Here is a 19,394-nt window from a genome sequence, read left to right as displayed (position 1 = left end):
AGGAATTTTTTTTAGGTATCTTTTCTATTATTTGACTTCAGTTTTATCATATGATCAGAGAATCTGACCTTTGGGTTTTAACTTTTTAAAAAGTTATTAAGATATATTTTATACCCTAATACATGCTCAGTTTTTTTCTTCCTTGAATATTTAAAACTGAGTGTATCATCCCTTCTTAAGTATTCTTCTGTCTTCTACATTAACCATTTCTTCAAAGAACTACAAAAGAGATTTCTTTGCCCAACCTGGTGCCTCTCCTTCATGCTATAAATTTTCCTCAAACATGGAGATTCTTGCAAACCATTTGTATTTGTAAAGAAGAACACAATGATCAGTACTGACTGCAGACAGGAGTCCTCAAAACTATCAAAGTGGTAAATATATTTAGACTACAAAACATGGACTTATGGTAAATGAGCAGGTACCTTTAGTGTATGATTCAAGTCCAAAGTAACCTGGGTTACTATCTTGTTTCTCTCTTTGGCATCAACCCTCAAACCAGGAGTCCCCTTTCAACATACACACACGGATACCTTATTAGAGATGTGTTCTTTTGTCTAAAAGTTGCAAGCCAAATCTGTTCTGTGACTGGCCCACTTTTCGCAATCTTTCAACTGTTTCACTAAATCAGCTACCCCAGAGCTCACTATTATTGACTTAGAACTTGGGGATTTTTCCTAAGTTCTACTGGAATTAGCATTACACACCTCTTTCATGTCACTCTACTATAAGCTTCATGAGGGTTGATAACATATGTCTTTTTCAGTTACATAACTATCACTCTCGCCTAACACCTATCAGTAGTGCCTGATATTAAATAAATATGAATGAATACATATTGGATTTTGATATCAATGGGGTTTCGTCTACTTTACAAGTTCCAGAAAGTCATCAAATTTCTGGTCCATTTACAAAACCCCTCTGCTGCTGCCCTGACTTTTTTCTTATTTTTATCTTTTTTTGTCATTGCAATGGGATTTTGAAAATGAGAGAAGTAAACAAATGTGCTTAATTGTTTTGGAGCAGGTATACGTGAGCTCCCTAGAGTTTCCTTTACTGTGGCACTTGTCACTCACATTCAAAATCTAGTTATATTTCCCAGGTTAAAAATTACACAGATATACCCAAACTAGTTGATTCCAAATATTCTCCAAGTTCTACTGTGAGCTACAAATGAATGTTTCTAATCATTAATATCATTAAAAAAGACAAATCTGAATAGATTAAATAAATCTATTATTTTTTTCAAAATAAGTACAACTGTTGCTTCATACCTGGCCAGTACTGAAGATCTGAACAAATTCTTTTAAGAGTTCTTGAATGTTGTCTGTACAAGCAAGAGGAACGTAAAGTACTAAATATATCTAAGCAACCTGGAGGGAAATTGTAAAAAGTAAATTTTCTAACGGTCAAACAAAAAAGTCATGAAATACAACAAATAATTTTACCGAATATTAGAAAAACCAAAATGAGTTTTGCCTTTCATTTGCCCATGTATGACTCTGCTTTTTGTATTTTTATCTAAAAGCATTGCAAATTTAATCACATTTCTTCATCATATTAGTGTCTATCACTTGTCCTTTGCATTATCTTTTTTTATATGATATACAAATATAGCTGCCAATGAAATTAAATTCAAACCAAGAGGTAAAAATATATATGTCTAGCTTAAGTTACTTTTAGCTAAGAGCACGGAGAAACAAAAAATTGCTATTTCCTAGAGACAATTTCAAAACTCTAATCAAAAAAAAAGAAAAAAAAAAACCCTCTAATCAACAATGTAATGAAACACTGGAAACCAGAGGTGTATTAATAAGTGGTATCAAAAAAAAATAAGTAGTATCAATTAAATTATCAATAGTACTGTAATGGCTTACCTTCATTGGGACACAAAATATATTAACTTACCATATTTATTTTCAAAGAAGGACTGTGCAGATACATGAGATGTATGCCAATGGGAAGAAACGTTTTTGTCCTTACAAATTCCAGGAAGTAGACTGTCTACCAGTTGATCAATTTGTCCAATTTTTAATTCAGATAATCCAAGGTCCCTTAAGTTAAGTATAGGCTGTAAAATATTAATTCAACCAAGTAAGCATTATTATTTTTTAATTTTTATTTTTTTACTGACATATAGTTGATTTACAACGTTTCAGGTATACAGCAGTGATTCAGTTATATATACATATACTTATATATGTATAAATATATGTATTCTTTTTCAGATTATTTTCCATTACAAGTTATTACAAGATATTGAATACAGTTCCCTGTGCTATACAGTAGGTCCTTGTTGTTTATATCAAGTAAGCATTATTATCAAGCTATTTAACTTGAAGAGTACTTATCAATTGAAACAATGTGAATTTTTTTTTTTTTTTTTTTTTTTTTTTGCGGTACGCGGGCCTCTCACTGTTGTGGCCTCCCCCGTTGCGGAGCACAGCCTCTGGACGCGCAGGCTCAGAGGCCATGGCTCACGGGCCCAGCCGCTCTGCGGCATGTGGGATCTTCCTGGACCGGGGCACGAACCCGTGTCCCCTGCATCGGCAGGCGGACTCTCAACCACTGCGCCACCAGGGAAGCCATTAAAAGGTGCTTTTTAAGGTAATAAAAACTGTAGAATATAAACCACATTATCATAATGGAATCAGAAGGACTACAATATTCAAGAGCTACAAAGATATTTTATCTTTTAAAATGGGGAAACCAAAAAGTCTATTTATAATACAAAGGGAAATGCAGATTTTTAACTAAGACAGAAATTTATGCCCCTTACATAATGAGTATCAAGTCCTAGGAACATAAAGAGAAATAAGGTACATATGAATATGATAATTACCATACAATAAGGTAACTGCTATTACAGAGATATTTTTTTAAAAAGTCATAAGAGAACACACAACTAATTTCCTAAGTGATAAGGCTTCACTGAAATAACACTTAATTCACAAATGATGGGGGCAGAAACCTTGGGGAAGAGGGCAAACAAAAAGTCATCAAAGGGCTTGGAATGTTTGAGATGCAGTAAAAAGTTTAGTGACCAAAGAAAGCACTAGAAAGATGGGCTATGGCCATATTGTGAAGAGCCTTGTTTGAATTTAATTCTATAGCTAATATCATTAGTTTTGTTTTATAGGAAGAAAATAGAAGACAAAGATGATAAGCTGGAGAACAGAAGGCTGATGTAACAAGAGAAAAATGGTATGAACCTGAACTGAGCCCTGACTAAGAAGGATGCAAATATCAAGTCACAGACAACAGACATTTGAAGAAACCAGTAAAGTATAGGGATTGTGAGGGAGAAGGATGGATGTGCTGGTTATTGATTTGTTGTCTCTTAGCTCCTCTTCATCCTTTTTTTGGCTCCATGTTCATGGATCTGGGCCCTTTAAATATTTTTCCTTTGTTGGCTAGAACATTAAGCTGTCAGTAGAGGGCACTGGAGAGACATTGTAGGAGGAGTTTCTGCTCCTGGTTCAGGCTATTGTGTTCACTCAGCAGGCTCCTGTGTGCAACATAACACCCATGGGTTTCTCCAGGAGTGGTTCTTGCCACTGGTGCAGCTTCTCCAAAGCCTGGCTCCTACAGTGCACAGTTGCCAGCAGTACCCAGCAGCTTTTCCAGTAACACACATCCCCATGAACAGCTTCTCCTGGTACCCAAGGGGGCAGATTTCCATCAGGTTCAGCTGGCACGGCACCAGTGACTCCTGCGCCATTCAGTGAGCCAAGGCCATTCCCTCTCCAACAACCTCAGAACCTCAGCCCAGGGGTGGAGAACTCTTCCTGGGAAGCTCTCAGTCCTGGGAGGATTAGCTGCTTCTTGAATCCGCAAGTCCTATATATTTGAATTTTCTTTACTTATTACTAGCCAATCCCTAGTTATTCTAATCCCGTTAGACCAGGGTTTTTAAAATATTAAACTAAAAAATTATATATTTTTTATATTAAACATTCACTGTTCAAATGACTATGTGGTCTCTCTCTCTTGGTTGGACCCAGACTGATGAAGAGGGGCTAAAACCACTCTAAGATCAAATACACTGGAATCAGGCTTCCCTGGTGGCGCAGTGGTTGAGAGTCCGCCTGCCGATGCAGGGGACACGGGTTCATGTCCCGGGCCAGGAAGATCTCACATGCCGCGGAGCGGCTGGGCCCGTGAGCCATGGCCGCTGAGCATGCGCATCCGGAGCCTGTGCGCCGCAACAGGAGAGGCCACAACAGTGAGAGGCCTGTGTACCGCAAAAAACAAAAACAAAAACAACACTGGAATCTGAGGAAGCAGCTCAGTTTTAGACATCTTAATTTCGAGGTCCTTGGAGCCTATCCAGAGGGGTATTTTAATAAGCCACCAGATAATTACTTTAAAACTTTAGAGATACTTTAGAGTTGGAGATAGATTTGGGAGTTATCAGCATATAAATATATATAGACATTAAGATATATAATCTGGGAGACTATGCAAAATGAAAATTAGATTACAGATAAATGTACACACACTGTGTAAAAGGCTGGCAATAAAAACGCCCAGCAAAACAGAAAGAGAAAAAAAAAAAACCATCAATGTAGTATCACTCAATTTATGAAAGTATTTTGAAAGCAGTGGATGTTCAGCAAGGTCAAATGCTAAGGAAAAGATGAAAAAGATGTGGATTTTTAAAAAGGCCTGTACTTACTGCTAAGGAAGTCAACAAAATATACCAAAACAAGTCTATAAAATGGTAAAAGTAGTAGCCAAACTACAATGGGATGTAGTATGAATAAAAGTTTAGCAAGAACAGATGTTAAGTTCAGAGTACTACTTTTTCAAGAAGTCTGAAAGCAACAGGAAAAGAAGTCAGTAGCTTGAAGGAAGTTGAAAGTTTTTTGCTTGCACTGTGAAGTGGGTGTTTGGATGAGCAAGACTTGATGAAAGCAATGTAACCTCAGAGCAAAGGAAGTGCGAGTAGAGATGAGGGAGGATGCTTAAGAAGAATGAAAATGTTTGTGAAGCAATAACAAACAGTCATCAATGATAAACCATAGGAATAATGAAGGTAAATCGAGGATAAGACACCAATTCTGTATCTGAGACCATTAGTTTTAAGCTCAACATTGGCTTCTAGAGTTTAGCTACTTTTCAAGCCCCCAAAATGTACTTCACTACTGACCTAGCCATTTCACTTGATGAAATAGTCAAACATTTAGCACCACGGAGAGTACAAATGGTGTTGTTCAGAGCAGCAAAAAATTGGAAACAATATCCAAAAAGAGAACATCATAAAATGAACACTCTGAAAGTCATTAAAAATACAGAAAATGTATGGAATAAAAAGTTCCTAAGACTATTAAATGATCAAGCAAAATCTAAATCAGCATATACAGTATGATCCAACTATTATAAAATATAAAAGTACAAGTGAGAAAAAGAGAAGCAGGATCATAGGTTAATTTAATTTCTTCTACCTACATAATATTTTCCAAAATTTCTAAAATGAACATAATATTGCTGCATGTAGCAATTTTGATACATGCAGTCTTATCATTAGGAAAGCTCTCGGGCTGTAAATTGGAAGAAGGGTGTCACAACAGAAGACAAGAATGGATTGCCCATAGACAGAGGCAATAGGAATTTGGCAGATAACATAAAAGGAAAACATAGGGGCTTCCCTGGTGGCACAGAGGTTAACAATCCGCCTGCCAGTGCAGGGGACACGGGTTCATACCCTGGTCCGGGAAGATCCCACTTGCTGCGGAGCAGCTAAGCCCATGCGCCACAACTACTGAGCCTGTGCTCCAGAGCCCGCAAGCCACAACTACTGAGCCCACGAGCCACAACTACTGAAGACTGCACGCCTAGAGCCCGTGCTCCGTAACGAGAAGCCACCGCAATGAGAAGCCTGCGCACCGCAAAGAGTAGCCCCCGCTCGCCACAACTAGAGAAAGCCCACGCACAACAATGAAGATCCAACACAGCCAAAAATAAATAATCAATTAAAAAAGAAAAAAAAAGGAAAGCATAAAGACAAACTTTTCATCTAAGTAAAATTGTATCCCAAGACTCACCTCACAACCACCCCCCATCCCACCCCCAACCAAAAGCAGACTTTTTTTTTTTGGCTGTGCCACGTGGCATGTGCGATTGTAGTTCCCCGAACGGGGATCAAACCCGGGCCCCCTGCATTGGAAGCATGGAGTCTTAACCACTGGGCCACCAGGGAAGTCCTGCAAAGTTTTTTTTCAACTCCTCCTCTACTGTCCTTTGCCATAGCCCCTGATATCAGGACTAAGAACATAAACTATTTATGGTTAAAGAGGCTTCTGAGAAACTTAACTATAGATTATAATGTTTACTATGAAAAATGCATTCTGAGCTACAAGAAACTATCTTATTAATGAATCTTGTAAACACAAGGTTCCTACGTTGGGAATTCGCTATATCCTAGGCCACAATGATTTTATAATTCTCTGAATACTCAAAGTACGGTTTCATAGCTTATACATTTCACTTTCAGGTATCTATATTCTAATTGTTCAATTACACTGAAAGCTCCTATAAGGTGGTAGATGATAACTTCTTGCTATTCTATCTTTCCTGAAAATTATGGGAATTATGGAGTTAACTGTAGGTTCCCTGCTACCACTGAAGCAACACAAAAGAATATCTAAATGATATTACACAAGCAGTAACGTAGGAAGTGAATACCAATACACTGCCACATGAAATTTTTTATAAATTAAATGTTAAAAATAAAACAAAGTAGTATTTCTATATGTACAACAAAGCCAGAGTTGGACATCTTTAATCGTAAAAGGGAGATGAAGCTGAAGACAGAAATCACCCTGTTACAAATGCCTAAACATAGAAAGTTATTTCAGGCATGTTTACAATGTACTAAACCAAAAAAACTTTCTCACACACCCAGGGTAAAAACTATTACCTCACTGCTGGGAGCCTCATGCTCAGACACTACATCCCGATGCTGGTTTTGAGAAACTGATGCACTGACAGAAACAGATGTGTTTTTCGGTGAATGGAAGGCATTGATGAGATGACTCAGAGGAACTGTAACCTATAAAAAGATAGAAGCTGAAAATAAGTAGTGCTTTTTAAAATAAAAACAGAAGAAAAAACCTTTTATTGTCAGGATTGGGTATTGTAAAAAGTTAAATATACACCGTATATCAAAACTATACATTAAAAATTATAAATACTCAGATTATTGCTGGTAGGAAGAAAACTGACCTTCAGGATAGTATAGGGGTTATATACAGCAAAAGTATTAAAAATACATACATTTCACCATTCGAGCAATCTAACTTCTAGGGATTTATTCCAAGGAAATAATCTAGTAAGTAATGATCTATGCTTGCATATGCACAGAAGACAGTTTTCATCAAAATATTTAAAAATTTGTGGAAAGCTAGAAATGTCCAATAGGGGAGTGGCTACACAAATGATACCACCACAAAAATGAAATATTTCGCAGACATGAAACAAGTAAGCATATACCCAGAATTTTATACTTTTCAACTTCCCCACTGCACCACCCTATTCTAAGCCACCATCATCCATATGTGGATTTTTACAACTGCATCCTAACTTCTCTCCCTGAATCTGCTCTATTAAAGCCAGTCAGATCTCATCACTCCTCTGCTCAAAACCCTCCAATGGCTATTCTCACAATAAAAGTCAACGTCCTAACAATGATGACACAGAAAGCCCTCCCTGGCTCTTCATCACCTCTCCAAATTGATCCACCACTAAGTTCCCCTTCCTTCTCTCTGCTCCCACCACCGCATCCCCCTTTCTGTTCCTGGAAAACACCTGGCAGGCCCTCACCTCAAGGACTTTTCACTGTTGTTTATTCCCCTGTCCAGTTAGTCACATAGTTTGCTCTCCCTTCAGTTCCTAACTCACAAGTCATCTTTTCATTCATCTCCCTGGACAACCTATGTAAGATTTCAGCAACCCTCCCCTAAAAAATATTCCTTATTGCCTTCCTCTGCTCTATTTTTCCTTCTTGACATTTTCATTATCTAACACACTTCATATACTTACTTATTTACCTATATATTGTTTACTAGAAACCCCAGTTTAAGTCACCTCATTAGCGTAAATCCAGGTGTGATCCAAAGAGGGGCTTTAAGAGTAAAGACACGCCCATCACAGGAAATTTCAAGGGTTTTAGGAGCTCTGTGCCAAGAATTGGGAACAAAGACCAAATAGTTTTTATTTATTATACCACATTCTCCCACTGGAGCATAAGTTTCATGTGGCAAGGGTTTTTTTCCTCTATTTTATTATTTTTCTCTGTTTTATTTATAAATTATTTAATATAAACTGTTTTTATGTTATACTTAATATAACTTAACACTTTATATTTTATTTTGCTCTACCTTACTTCCTCTATTTCATTCAATACTGTATCCCAGTGCAATAATGCACACAGTAGATGCTAAATAAATACCTGTTGAGTAAATGATTAAATTAAATGGGCTCTTATTATATGCCACATTTTGAACTATGTACTTTACTTATATTATCTCATTTAATCCTCCTAACAACTATAAACATTAGTTACTATTACATTTCTATCACACTTTCTCAGCAAGAAAGTACTATAGGAAGAAGGATTCTAACACAGATAATCTGACTCCAGATTTCACTTAAAGACTTTTCATCCCATGGTTACTGATACAGAAATAAATTCATAACATTGTTTTTTAAATGAAAAAAAGGAGCCATAAACCTTTATGTAACATTTTTTTAAAAAGTATGCATACACATATTTGTGCAGAGTTGAAAGGATGAAAGAACTTATTCTAAAATGTGATCTATTGGGGTGATGAAATTATAGGTGATCTTCCTTATTTATATTTTTCTTTTCAGGATTTTTGGCAATTAGCGTGTATTATTTTTAGAGTCAGAAAGAAATGATAAGCTCTTTTAAAACTATTACAAGAATCAGGGAATTCCCTGGCGGTACAGCAGTTAGGACTCCACGCTTTCACTGCCGAGGGCCTGGGTTCAATGTCACAAGCTGCACAGCGTGACCAAAAAACAAGAACAAACAAACAAAAAACTGTAGGAATCAAATTATTTTAAGATACATATTTTCTGTCTATACATTTTTTGTTTTTGTTTTTTTGGCCTCCCCGTGCGGCTTCTGGGAATTTAGTTCCCCAAGCAGGGATTGAACCTGAGCCCTCAGCGAGTGTGTGAAGTCCTAACCACTGGACTGCCATGGAATTCCCTGTCTATAACCTTGAAAAGTTTTATTTTAATTAGTTGTACCTCTTCTCATTCAATAAAGAATTTAAACTGCTAAAAGATGGTTTGATCTCTCCTCAATGAAAAGGTTGAACTTCTGTGTCATATTAATGGTCGTACGTGAGTCCAGTTAGGACTGCCTATAGTACAGAAAATTCCTTCGCTACCTCTACCGACATTGCATACCACTAACTCCATTCAGCTAATGACAAATTTTCCTAAAATCGGGTCTTCTTGACATCAATTTCTTGCAGTTCAGTTTCAAAAGGTTTAATGTTGTATTCAGCAAGCCAAGTCAAATTCTTTTTCAAACGATTGGTAGGACTCCTCCAGACACCGGTCATCTTGGTAAATAACACCTACTTGCATCCAGCTGATCAAACCCAGAAACACCTCTTTCCATCATCCCTCATAAAATTCTATTCTTTTTTTCTTTCTTTCTTTTTTGGCCGCACCGCGCGGCTTCTGGGATCTTAGTTTCCCGACCAGGGAGTCCTAACCACTGGACCACCAGGGAATTCCCTCTGTTCTTTTTTCAAAATAAATCTCATCCCCTTCTTTCCATAACCACTGTCACCACTTAGCGGTGCATTATCCCTCTCTGGATTAGTGCAATAACATCCTAAACTGAAAACATTTCCACTCTGTCCTTCAACATTCTCCACACAGCAAGAAGCCAGAGTAATCTATTACTCTGTAATAGATTGTAATGTAAATCTGATCATTTTACTCCTTAACATGCTTAAAAGCATTCAATGGTTTCCAACAAACTTAAAATGAAGCCCAAAGTCCCTTCTTGTAACACCCTGTATGATCTGCATCATGTCTTCTCCCCAACCTCCTTTCCGTCACTGGCCCTTTAATCACCACGCTCTAGCCACACTGGCCTTATTCCTGTTCCTCCAATCAACTAGGCTTGTCACTATCTCAGAACCTCCAGATGTTCTGTCTACCTGTTCATATCTATTCACTCTTCACCTGGCTAACTCCTACTCATTTTTTACTTCATATCATCAAGATTCCACATTTGCTTTGTTCACCTAGCACATCACTGATGCCCAATAAATAACTAACCACTTTATTTTTTATTACCCCACCAGTATTAGCAAAATTCAAAACAAAACAAAAGGGAGTGGAGGTTACACAGAGGAACATAATTATATGCTTTAACCAAGAAACTAAAGAACGTCAAAAATTATTTTTAAAACGGAATGTTTTCAAAAACTGTTTATTTGCAAAACTGTGAAGAACTCTCAAAAAAAAATCTAAATGTCACCATCAAAAAAGATTTTTAAATGAACTAAGAACAAAACATTATCACCGGTGATTACTCCGGAAAGAAGAATTAAAAATAAAAACGCTTGGAATCTTTTTTCTCTGCCCTTTTGCTTCAAAAATGAAAAGATGGGGAGGAGGCTGAATCAAAATTTTAAGTGCAAGCAGTCAATAACTTAAATATATCAATATATATTTATTACTTACTTTTGGTCAAAAAAAGAGGGAAAGCATTCATAGAAGATTATTCAAATTTTTATAGCATGTTTGGGTTAAATTCCATTTAAAAGAAAGAGTAGAGAATCGGGGCTGTGAAGACGAAAGTCTTTGAAGAGGCGGAAGGATGGAAAAGAAACATCACTTGCTCCCTTTACATCTACGGCAGACGTTTCCCCTGCCCCCTCCCCACCCCCACCCCAGAAGGTCTAACACTGAACAATGCCTGATGGATTCTGTAGTAAAAATTCCACGCAATCAAATCAATAAGGCATGGTCTCCATCACGCTCCTATTTTGCTTCTGCTTCATCGTCAGCCCTTTACTCTCAGCGTCGCCACGATCCCTTCTCAACCCCAGAACTCCAACTGGATTAAACGCTTCCCTCCTACGATCCCGTAAGAGAAACCACTTCCAAGAAACGCAAACGGCAAACGCGGGCAGGGCGGGGGGAGAAAAATGGACTGGATGCCGTACCCACCTGGGGCTGAACGGTGTTCGACAGGGAAAACATCTTCTCCAGGCCGTCAGCGACCTCACCCGCCTGCCGAAACTGTCCCTCTTGTCCACGGCCCGGCGGGGAGGCGCTGAGCCCTTTCTTTCCCCTTCTTTTCTCTCTCCTCTCGCCCTCACTCTTCCTAGAAACGGAAAATGGCCTCCCCTCCCTACAGCTGCTGCAAAGACAGACAATCTGCCCCGGAAGGCAAGGCGCTAACGCAACAGTACTTCCGGGGCAGGTGAGGCCACCACTCAGGGGCGTGCGTCAACGCTCCGCCTTTTCGGGGACAGCTGACGCCCCCCAAGGTAGTTCACGTTCACGTTGAGTAATGCAGGCGCCGGAACCCCAAAGCTCATTGGCTGTAGTTTTCTTTTTAAAGGGGAAAGACACGGACCCTGTTAAAATCTTTCTCCAGCTTTGTTATCAATACTTACAATATATTCTCCTGTTCTGACTGGGCCTTGAGCTATGATAACCTCTTTTGCTACAATTAAGTGCTCTTTATCTTCCCCACAATAAAAAGCTCTTCCTATTTCAGATAAGCAAATTACATCATGTTAAAATGTCAAATTACAGGACCAGTCACGCGCATCCTGCTCATCCAGTTTCTCCACATTCTGTGATTTCACTGGCCATTGTTTCACGAACCAGACCGAACTGGTTTACGTTTCTCCCGCGGGTGGGAGGCCGTAAAGGAGTTTAAAAAACAAAACAAAAAAAAGTGGGATGAGGGCCGGGTCCCACCAGCCTCGTTTGGAGGTCGGGAGAAAACTCTTCAAATCCCTCGATTCAGAGTCAAGACCCCGTAATCCCTTTCCCCGTCTGCCAAGAACTATTTGTGCCACCCCCTGTCACTACAAACGAGGTTCGTGAGCCGCGGTCACCCTGGAAGAGTCTGTGGTTGGTTCAAGAATTTCCCAGCTGCCCCGCCTTCACGTTCATTGCCTTCTGCGTCGACACAGAGCAGGTGACAGGGGCGGGGCCGCACTGGATTGGGCGTGGCGTGCGCAGCGACGGGGTGACATCACGGCCGAAGAGCGGCGTGGGCGGAGCCTCGCTTTGAAACCAGTTGGCGGGAGTTGCGACTCCGGAAGGGCTCTTGGTCGCTGACAGAGACTTGCATCCGGGCTGGCCTGCTATGGAGACCACCGTCGGCGGCGAGATGGAGGGTGGAGGAGGCACGCCGACAGGGGAGTTCGTGAATAGGATCCCGGTGCCACGACCTCCCTCCATTGAAGAGTTCACCATAGTGAAGCCCATTAGCCGCGGCGCCTTCGGGAAGGTGTATCTGGGGCAGAAAGGCAACAGGTTGTACGCGGTGAAGGTAAGAGTCAAGGAATAAAGAAAGCGAAAGAGGCCGGCCCTTGCGTCCTCCTTCCCGCCCCCTGAACTGGGCAGGCCCCAGGGCCGCTGGAACGACTAGACGGGTGCCTGGCTCGCTGAAACCTCCGGAGCCCTGTGGGATAACTTCTCACTTGGGGTGACAGCGCGGGCAAGTCGGTGCCACCTCTGCCCCACCCTTCTCTTCGCACCGCGAACGCTTAGGAGACGCCAGAACTTCTGAATCATTTTTACTAATTTGGGCTTTACCAGGATTAGGGTTGAAACTTTAAATTTGAAACAGTTATTTCCATATTACATTTTAGTTCTATCAGTTTGACAGATTCATTTTTTTATTGAGATGTAATTGACATTTACTAGTTTCAGGTGTACAACATAATGATTCAGTATTTGTCTATGGCGAAGTGATCTCCACAATGTCTAGTTAACAACCATCATGACACAGCTACAAATTTTTTTTCTTGTGATGAGAACTTTTAAGATCTCTCTCAGCAGCTTTCAAATATACAATGTAGGATTAACTGTAGTCAGCATGCTGTGATGTAGATTAACTTCTGACCTATATGACAAAAAGATCTCATTAAACCCCACTTTTCTCTTCATTGTATAAATCTAGAATGTGCTTATATTTAAAGACGGAGCTGAAATATGTCCCAAATCACTCCTTTATCCTTGCAGTAGTATATATCATTCCAAAGCATTCAAGAGCTTTCAGTATATTTGAAGCTGTTCTGGCCACTCTTGATTCTTATCCACTCCCATAGTTTCAGATTACTCACATCTCAGCACTGAGTGATGGTGATAAAGGAAAGAATCCAGCAGTCTGATGCAGTTTCAACTTCCTGTCGGACATTGCTGTGTGACTATCTAGAAGGCACCTCGGAATTGTGCTTGCCTAACTTCGAACAATCCTCTCCACCTAACTGCCTCCTGTGTTCCTTCTCTCCATGTAATAATACCACCATCTCTGTCATTTCAAGCTAGAAACTTCAGGCATTTTAACTTTTCTCTACTTCATCTGTATATTCTCTCTCTCAACTAGGCCTGTCAATTCTGTCTCATATTCATTCGTATTACCCCTTCCATTCCATTCCCAAGTCTGCCCAAGTACAGGACTTCATTTTTTCCATTTCTTTTTTCTTTCTTTCCCTTTCTTTCTTTCTTTCTTTCTTTCTCTTTCTAAAAGTACAATTCAGTTTTTAGTAAATTAAATATAGAATAACCATGACCACATTCCAATTTTAGAACATTCCCATCACCCTGAAAAGACCTCTCTTGCTCATCTGCAATGTCTCTCCCACTTAACACCCCTAGCCCTAGGTAATCATCAGTCTACTTTCTATCACTATAGGTTTGCCTTTTCTGGACATTGCCTATAAATGGAATCATGAAATATATGGTCTTTTGCATCTGGCTTTTTTCACTTGACATGATGTTTTTAAGGTTCATCAAGCCTTCATTACTATACCTAGTCTATTGGAACAGGCCCCTAACTGGAATCACTATTTTATTCCTTTGGCTGTGCCATGCAAGCTAAAGTCCAAACTCCTTAGAAAAGCAGTCATGCTCCAAGTTCTGGCTCTAAGTTTCCACTGTATCTTCTACATATTCTATGTTCTAGCTACTCCAGACAATTGGCTAGTCCTTGAATGCTGTGTATTGTCTTGCTTCCAAATTTATGTTTATTCTGTTTCCTCCTTAAGTGCCTTCCTTCCACCCTTCTCTGCTCTTCTCCACCTATGTTATTTATGTATTAAGGTTCATCTTAGCCCCCCTTCAAACCTCTCCTGACCTTTCAGACCCACCCTATTGAAATTAATTCTCTCTCGCTTCATATGTTCCCAAGATTTTTTGCGTTTCCTTCTATTATACTAACCAGTCACTATTAGCTGTTGAAATGAAAACACCAATACACTTTTTGATAAGTATTTGTGAATATCCGCTTTCTGTGTAGTCTGTGTACAGTGGTAACAAAACGAACATGCCCTCATAGAGCTTGTAATCTAGTGGAATGATAGGTGAGATCATGTTTCAGACTGGCTTTGTCAGTTTCCCTTGTTTTGTTAGGGAAAGGCTCTAAGGCTGGAATTTACAGCGTATTAATGATTTTATTACATGTTCTATTGAATCTTTGGAAGAAATATGCCTTTTTTTGACTTGTGATCTTCCTGAGAATTGATCTCAGTGTTACTAACTATTCAGTTTAGTGCTCCAGTTTTTTTTTTTTAATTTATTTATTTTTGGCTGCGTTGGGTCTTCGTTGCTGTGCGCGGGCTTTTCTCTAGTTGCGGCGAGCGGGGGCTACTCTGTTGCGGTGCGCGGGCTTCTCACTGCGGTGGCTTCTCTTTGTTGCGGAGCACGGGCTCTGCGTGCATGGGCTTCTGTAGTTGTGGCTCACGGGCTCAGTAGTTGAGGCTTGCAGGCTCTGGCGCACAGGCTCAGTAGTTGTGGCGCACGGGCTTAGTTGCTCCGCGGCATGTGGGATCTTTCCGGACTGGGAATCGAACCTGTGTCCCCTGCATTGGCAGGCAGATTCTTATCCACTGTGCCACCAGGGAAGCCCTAGTGCTCCAATTTTAATGTAGATTATAGTTTTGCTTCCTTACCAGTTACCTTGAGATTTAAAAAGAGTAGTTAGTTATTTTCTATAACACAGCATCTGAGACTATTAAGTTTCAGTAAACTCTAACCGTTTTTAAGAAATTTTTTTCCCAGGCAAACAAACATACATTCTTTCTCTTTCTGTTTCTATTTCCATCCATCAAAGAACCAGAAACTTAAAAAGTGAATTAGCTACTATTTCTCTATGCCTACATTCCTGATTATCTGGGGACGTATTAGGAACATTACTATATTTTGGCTTAGTTGTAAGAAGAACAGAACAGAATTTTTTTTCTACCAATAGGTAGGGTAGTCAGGGAGCATTTGCTTACATCTTTTTCCTTATCAAAAGGGATGTGATACTTTTGCCACTTGATACCAAGATAAGCAGTTCTTTGTTAAAGAAAGTTTTGTTTTGTTTTCACCATATTAACTGTTTTTCTAGCAGAGTTTCCCACTGGCAATGTGAGGTCCAAACAACATCTGTGTTTTCTCTCTCTGATTGTTTTCATGATGGCAACTAGGAAACCTGAGAATACTTTGTCATAAAAAATAAAATGGATGTGTCTATTGTCATGTTACGTACTACAGGTTGTCAAAAAAGCAGACATGATCAACAAAAATATGACTCATCAAGTACAAGCTGAGAGGGATGCCCTGGCCCTAAGCAAAAGTCCTTTCATTGTGCATTTGTACTATTCACTGCAGTCAGCAAACAATGTCTACTTGGTGAGTAAATAACTTGACATTTTCTCTTCATTCAGGAATCACTGAACCCAGTGACTTAAGAATTACAGTCTCTGGGTTCAGAGTACCTGGGTTTGAATTCCAGATCTTGCACTTACAAGCTTTATGACCTTGGCCAAGTTACCTTACCTGTTCTGTTAGTTAGGGTTCTCAGGGAAAAAGAACAATAGAGTGTGTGTGTGTGTGTTTGTCTGTCTGCCTGTGTCTGTGTGTGTGCGTGTGTGTGTGTGTGTGTGTGTGTGTGTGTGTGTGTGTGTGTGTAGGGAGAGAGGGGGATTTATTTTAGGGAATTGCCCTACATGGTTATGGTGCAAGCAAGTCCAAAATCTGCAGGGTAGGCCAGCAAGCTGTAGACTCCAGGAAGAGTTGATGTTGCAGCTCAAGCTCAAAGGCAATGAAGAGGTAGAGTTCCTTCCTCTTTGGAGGAGAAAGAGATGACACCTCAATTTTTTTTCTCTTCAACTGATTGGATAAGGCCCTCCCACATGATGGAGGGTAATCAGCTTTTACTCAAAGTCTAATGGTTTAGATGTTAATCTTATCTAAAAAATACCTTCACAGCAACATTTAGATCAGTGTTTGACCAAATATCTGGGTACCATGGCTTAGCCAAGTTGACACATAAAATGAACTATCACACCTCAGTTTCCCATTTGCAAAATGGACATAATAATAGTACCTACCTCAGAGGTTGTTATGAAATTTCAATAGGTTGATATAAACTATGTAGAACAGTGTGTGGCACAGAGTGCTACAAATATTTGCTAAGTAAAGGATGCATAATAGAAATACTACATAAAGCTTGGGGTATGATAAGGAAAGATTTAGGGAAGTGGTGGATTTGGGGTGTATGGACTTAGAGAGTTGCTTGCTTTTCATTTAACATGGCAGCTTACACTCTGTTAATTCTAATGAGGAATTTGGGTGGGGGTAGGAAGAGGTGAGGATGGTAGGTGTTTTGACTTCAAGTTCTAGAGGTTCTTCTGACTTCAGAGACAGTGTGTGGATTAAATGTTTGGTAACTCCAATAGCTTCTGTTTAGTGTAAACAAACAGAATAATTGACTTTACATCTTTTAAGCCAATAGTTGGCAAACTGGCCCATGGACCAAAGAGCACGGGCTCTAGGCACGCGGGCTCAGTAGTTGTGGCGCACTGGGTTAGTTGCTCTGCGGCATGTGGGATCTTCCTGGACTAGGGATCGAACCCATCTCCCCTGCAATGGCAGGCGGATTCTTAACCACTGTGCCACCAGGGAAGTCCCTACTATAATATTTTTGAATTATTATTCCTGAAATCAGATAGATGGCCATATCTTGTCTACTAACTTCATCACTGGTTTAGATCCTTGATACTCAAAGTGTGTCCACAGACAAGCAGTATCAGCATTGTCTGAGAGCTTATTACAAATGCAGAATCTCAAGCTGCACTCCAAATCTGCTGAATCAGAATGAGATTTCGTTTGTTTGTTTGTTTTTTATTTTTTGGCCGTGCTGTGTGCCATGTGGGATCTTAGTTCCCCGACCAGGGATCGAACCCGCACCCCCTGCAATGGAAGTGTGAGTCTTAACCACTGGACTGCCAGGGAATTCCCCAGACTGTGCATTTTAACAAGATCCCCAGGCATGTTAAAGTTTGAGAAGCACTGGCTTAGACAAAAGATTTCCTAGAAATCAAAGCTACCTTTGAGACAAAAAAGATAAAGTATGACTAAACTTAGCCACAATAACGACAAATAATTGATTACTACTTTCCAGGTACTATGCTAGTACAAGGAACATAAAGATGGAAATGTTTATTACAGAAATGTTCAAACATATACAAAAATTGAAAGATTACTATAATGAACTCCCATATATCATCATCCAAGTCCACCAGTTGGCAACACTTCACCAAATTTGTTTAATCCATTCCAACTCCTCCACCAACCTTTCATGTAATGGTCTTGGCATCCTGTGATTCAATGCCTCGATTCTTTTTTTTTTTAAACATCTTTATTGGAGTATAATTGCTTTACAATGGTGTGTTAGTTTCTGCTTTATAACAAAGTGAATCAGCTATACATATATATATATATATATATATATATGCGTCTCCCTCCCACCCTCCCTATCCCACCCCTCTAGGTGTTCACAAAGCACTGAGCTGATCTCCCTGTGCTATGTGGCTGCTTCTCATGAGCTATCTATTTTACATTTGGTAGTATATATGAGTCCATGCCACTCTCTCACTTCATCCCAGCTTACCTTAATGCCTGGATTCTTTATTAAGGTTTTCAAAATGATGATTTTAAAAAATTCTATTATTCCTTCAGCTTTTATTAGCTGGAATTCATCTATAAAGAACTTTCCCTTATTATCTATTTCATTGCTCTGAAATACAGCTTGTCTAAGGAAGGCAGAATAAATGCTTGATTCTTTCCCTTTCATCACCAGTTTTCAGACGTGCAACCTCTAAATAAGTGTGTTTTTTAAAGTATCTTTATGAATTCATGGAATGTTGTAGTTTTGATGTGTTTTAATCCATTGCAGTCATTTTTTTCTGTGTTTAAATTGTCCCATCTTTAGTGAGTGGGAGTCCCTTCAGTTCATCTCTTTGTCTTTTTATACTATCCTAGTATTCTGATAGCTTTCTTGCTTTCTGGCATGACAAGATAGTTAAGGCTCATTTTGCAAATGTCCTGAACTAGATCTAGGCAAGGAGGTCTAGCTCCTTTTTGGGAAATAGTGTCTAGAGGCTATGATCTAGGAGGTAGTGATTAGAAAAGTTCATTGCCACTAGGTTGTCATTCCTTTTAGGCATTCTCAGTGGACAGACTAGGAAACACACATTTTTATAGAAAAATATATCATGAGTTCATGCTGATATTTCCAGGTCAAAGGAAAATTACAGAATTTTTACTTAACATTTTTGAAAAATATATAAAATATAAAAATATTTTGAAAAATATTTGTATTCTTTCACCCTGAAAATCTGGGTTCCTAACTTTATCTATATATCTATATCTATATATATACGCATATAGTATTTTCAACATAGCGGTACCAGTATTGTTTTCCTAACACTAAAACAACTGGATTCAATTTAGGATTTCTCTGCAATTCTTTTTGCCCTTATGATGTATGTACTATCAAGATTCTGTTCTCTGAAGTCACTTGAAATAATTCTGTGTGGTTATGAAACTTGAGACAGTGCAAAGTTCATTTATTCCCCTTTTGTATCAGAGATTTCTACTCGAGAAGGGAATCCATAAAAGTACTAGAAGAAAACTGATGTGATTATTTTAATAGAATGGTGCACATCTTACTAAGTGAAAAATAAAGCCTACTTTGACACAAAATACCATATACATGGTCAGGAAGAAAGGGTAAATACCCCAGTAGAAAAATAGGCAAAGAATACAAGTGATTCAGAGAAGAAATATGAAAGACTAAAAGCAGTGTAAAGATGCTAAATCTCCCT

The 19,394-nt window shown here is 39.2% G+C and overlaps 2 protein-coding genes across 6 annotated transcripts in view; one reads left to right on the top strand and one right to left on the bottom strand.

The window, feature by feature from the left end:
- YME1L1 (YME1 like 1 ATPase) overlaps window positions 1–11,451 on the bottom strand; it is a 43,588-nt gene extending 32,137 nt beyond the window's left edge. The window contains exons 1-4 of the mRNA XM_030836994.3: window positions 11,227–11,451; window positions 6,923–7,054; window positions 1,909–2,071; window positions 1,275–1,373 (exon numbers count right to left, since the gene is read on the bottom strand). Of these exons, the coding sequence (XP_030692854.1) occupies window positions 1,275–1,373; window positions 1,909–2,071; window positions 6,923–7,054; window positions 11,227–11,259 (427 nt within the window). The 5' untranslated portion in view covers window positions 11,260–11,451. The remainder of the gene's footprint in view (window positions 1–1,274; window positions 1,374–1,908; window positions 2,072–6,922; window positions 7,055–11,226) is intronic.
- A 931-nt stretch (window positions 11,452–12,382) lies between these two features.
- The window catches only part of MASTL (microtubule associated serine/threonine kinase like), a 32,433-nt gene continuing 25,421 nt past the window's right edge, over window positions 12,383–19,394 (top strand). For all 5 annotated transcript variants that reach the window (XM_060293687.1, XM_030836991.2, XM_060293686.1 and 2 more), the window contains exons 1-2: window positions 12,383–12,568; window positions 15,778–15,915. In XM_060293687.1, the coding sequence (XP_060149670.1) occupies window positions 12,383–12,568; window positions 15,778–15,915 (324 nt within the window). The remainder of the gene's footprint in view (window positions 12,569–15,777; window positions 15,916–19,394) is intronic.

The sequence above is a fragment of the Globicephala melas genome, chromosome 2 (genome assembly GCF_963455315.2).
Source record: "Globicephala melas chromosome 2, mGloMel1.2, whole genome shotgun sequence".
Taxonomy (NCBI): Eukaryota; Metazoa; Chordata; class Mammalia; order Artiodactyla; family Delphinidae; genus Globicephala; species Globicephala melas.
This window is presented reverse-complemented; position numbering and strand designations above follow the sequence as displayed.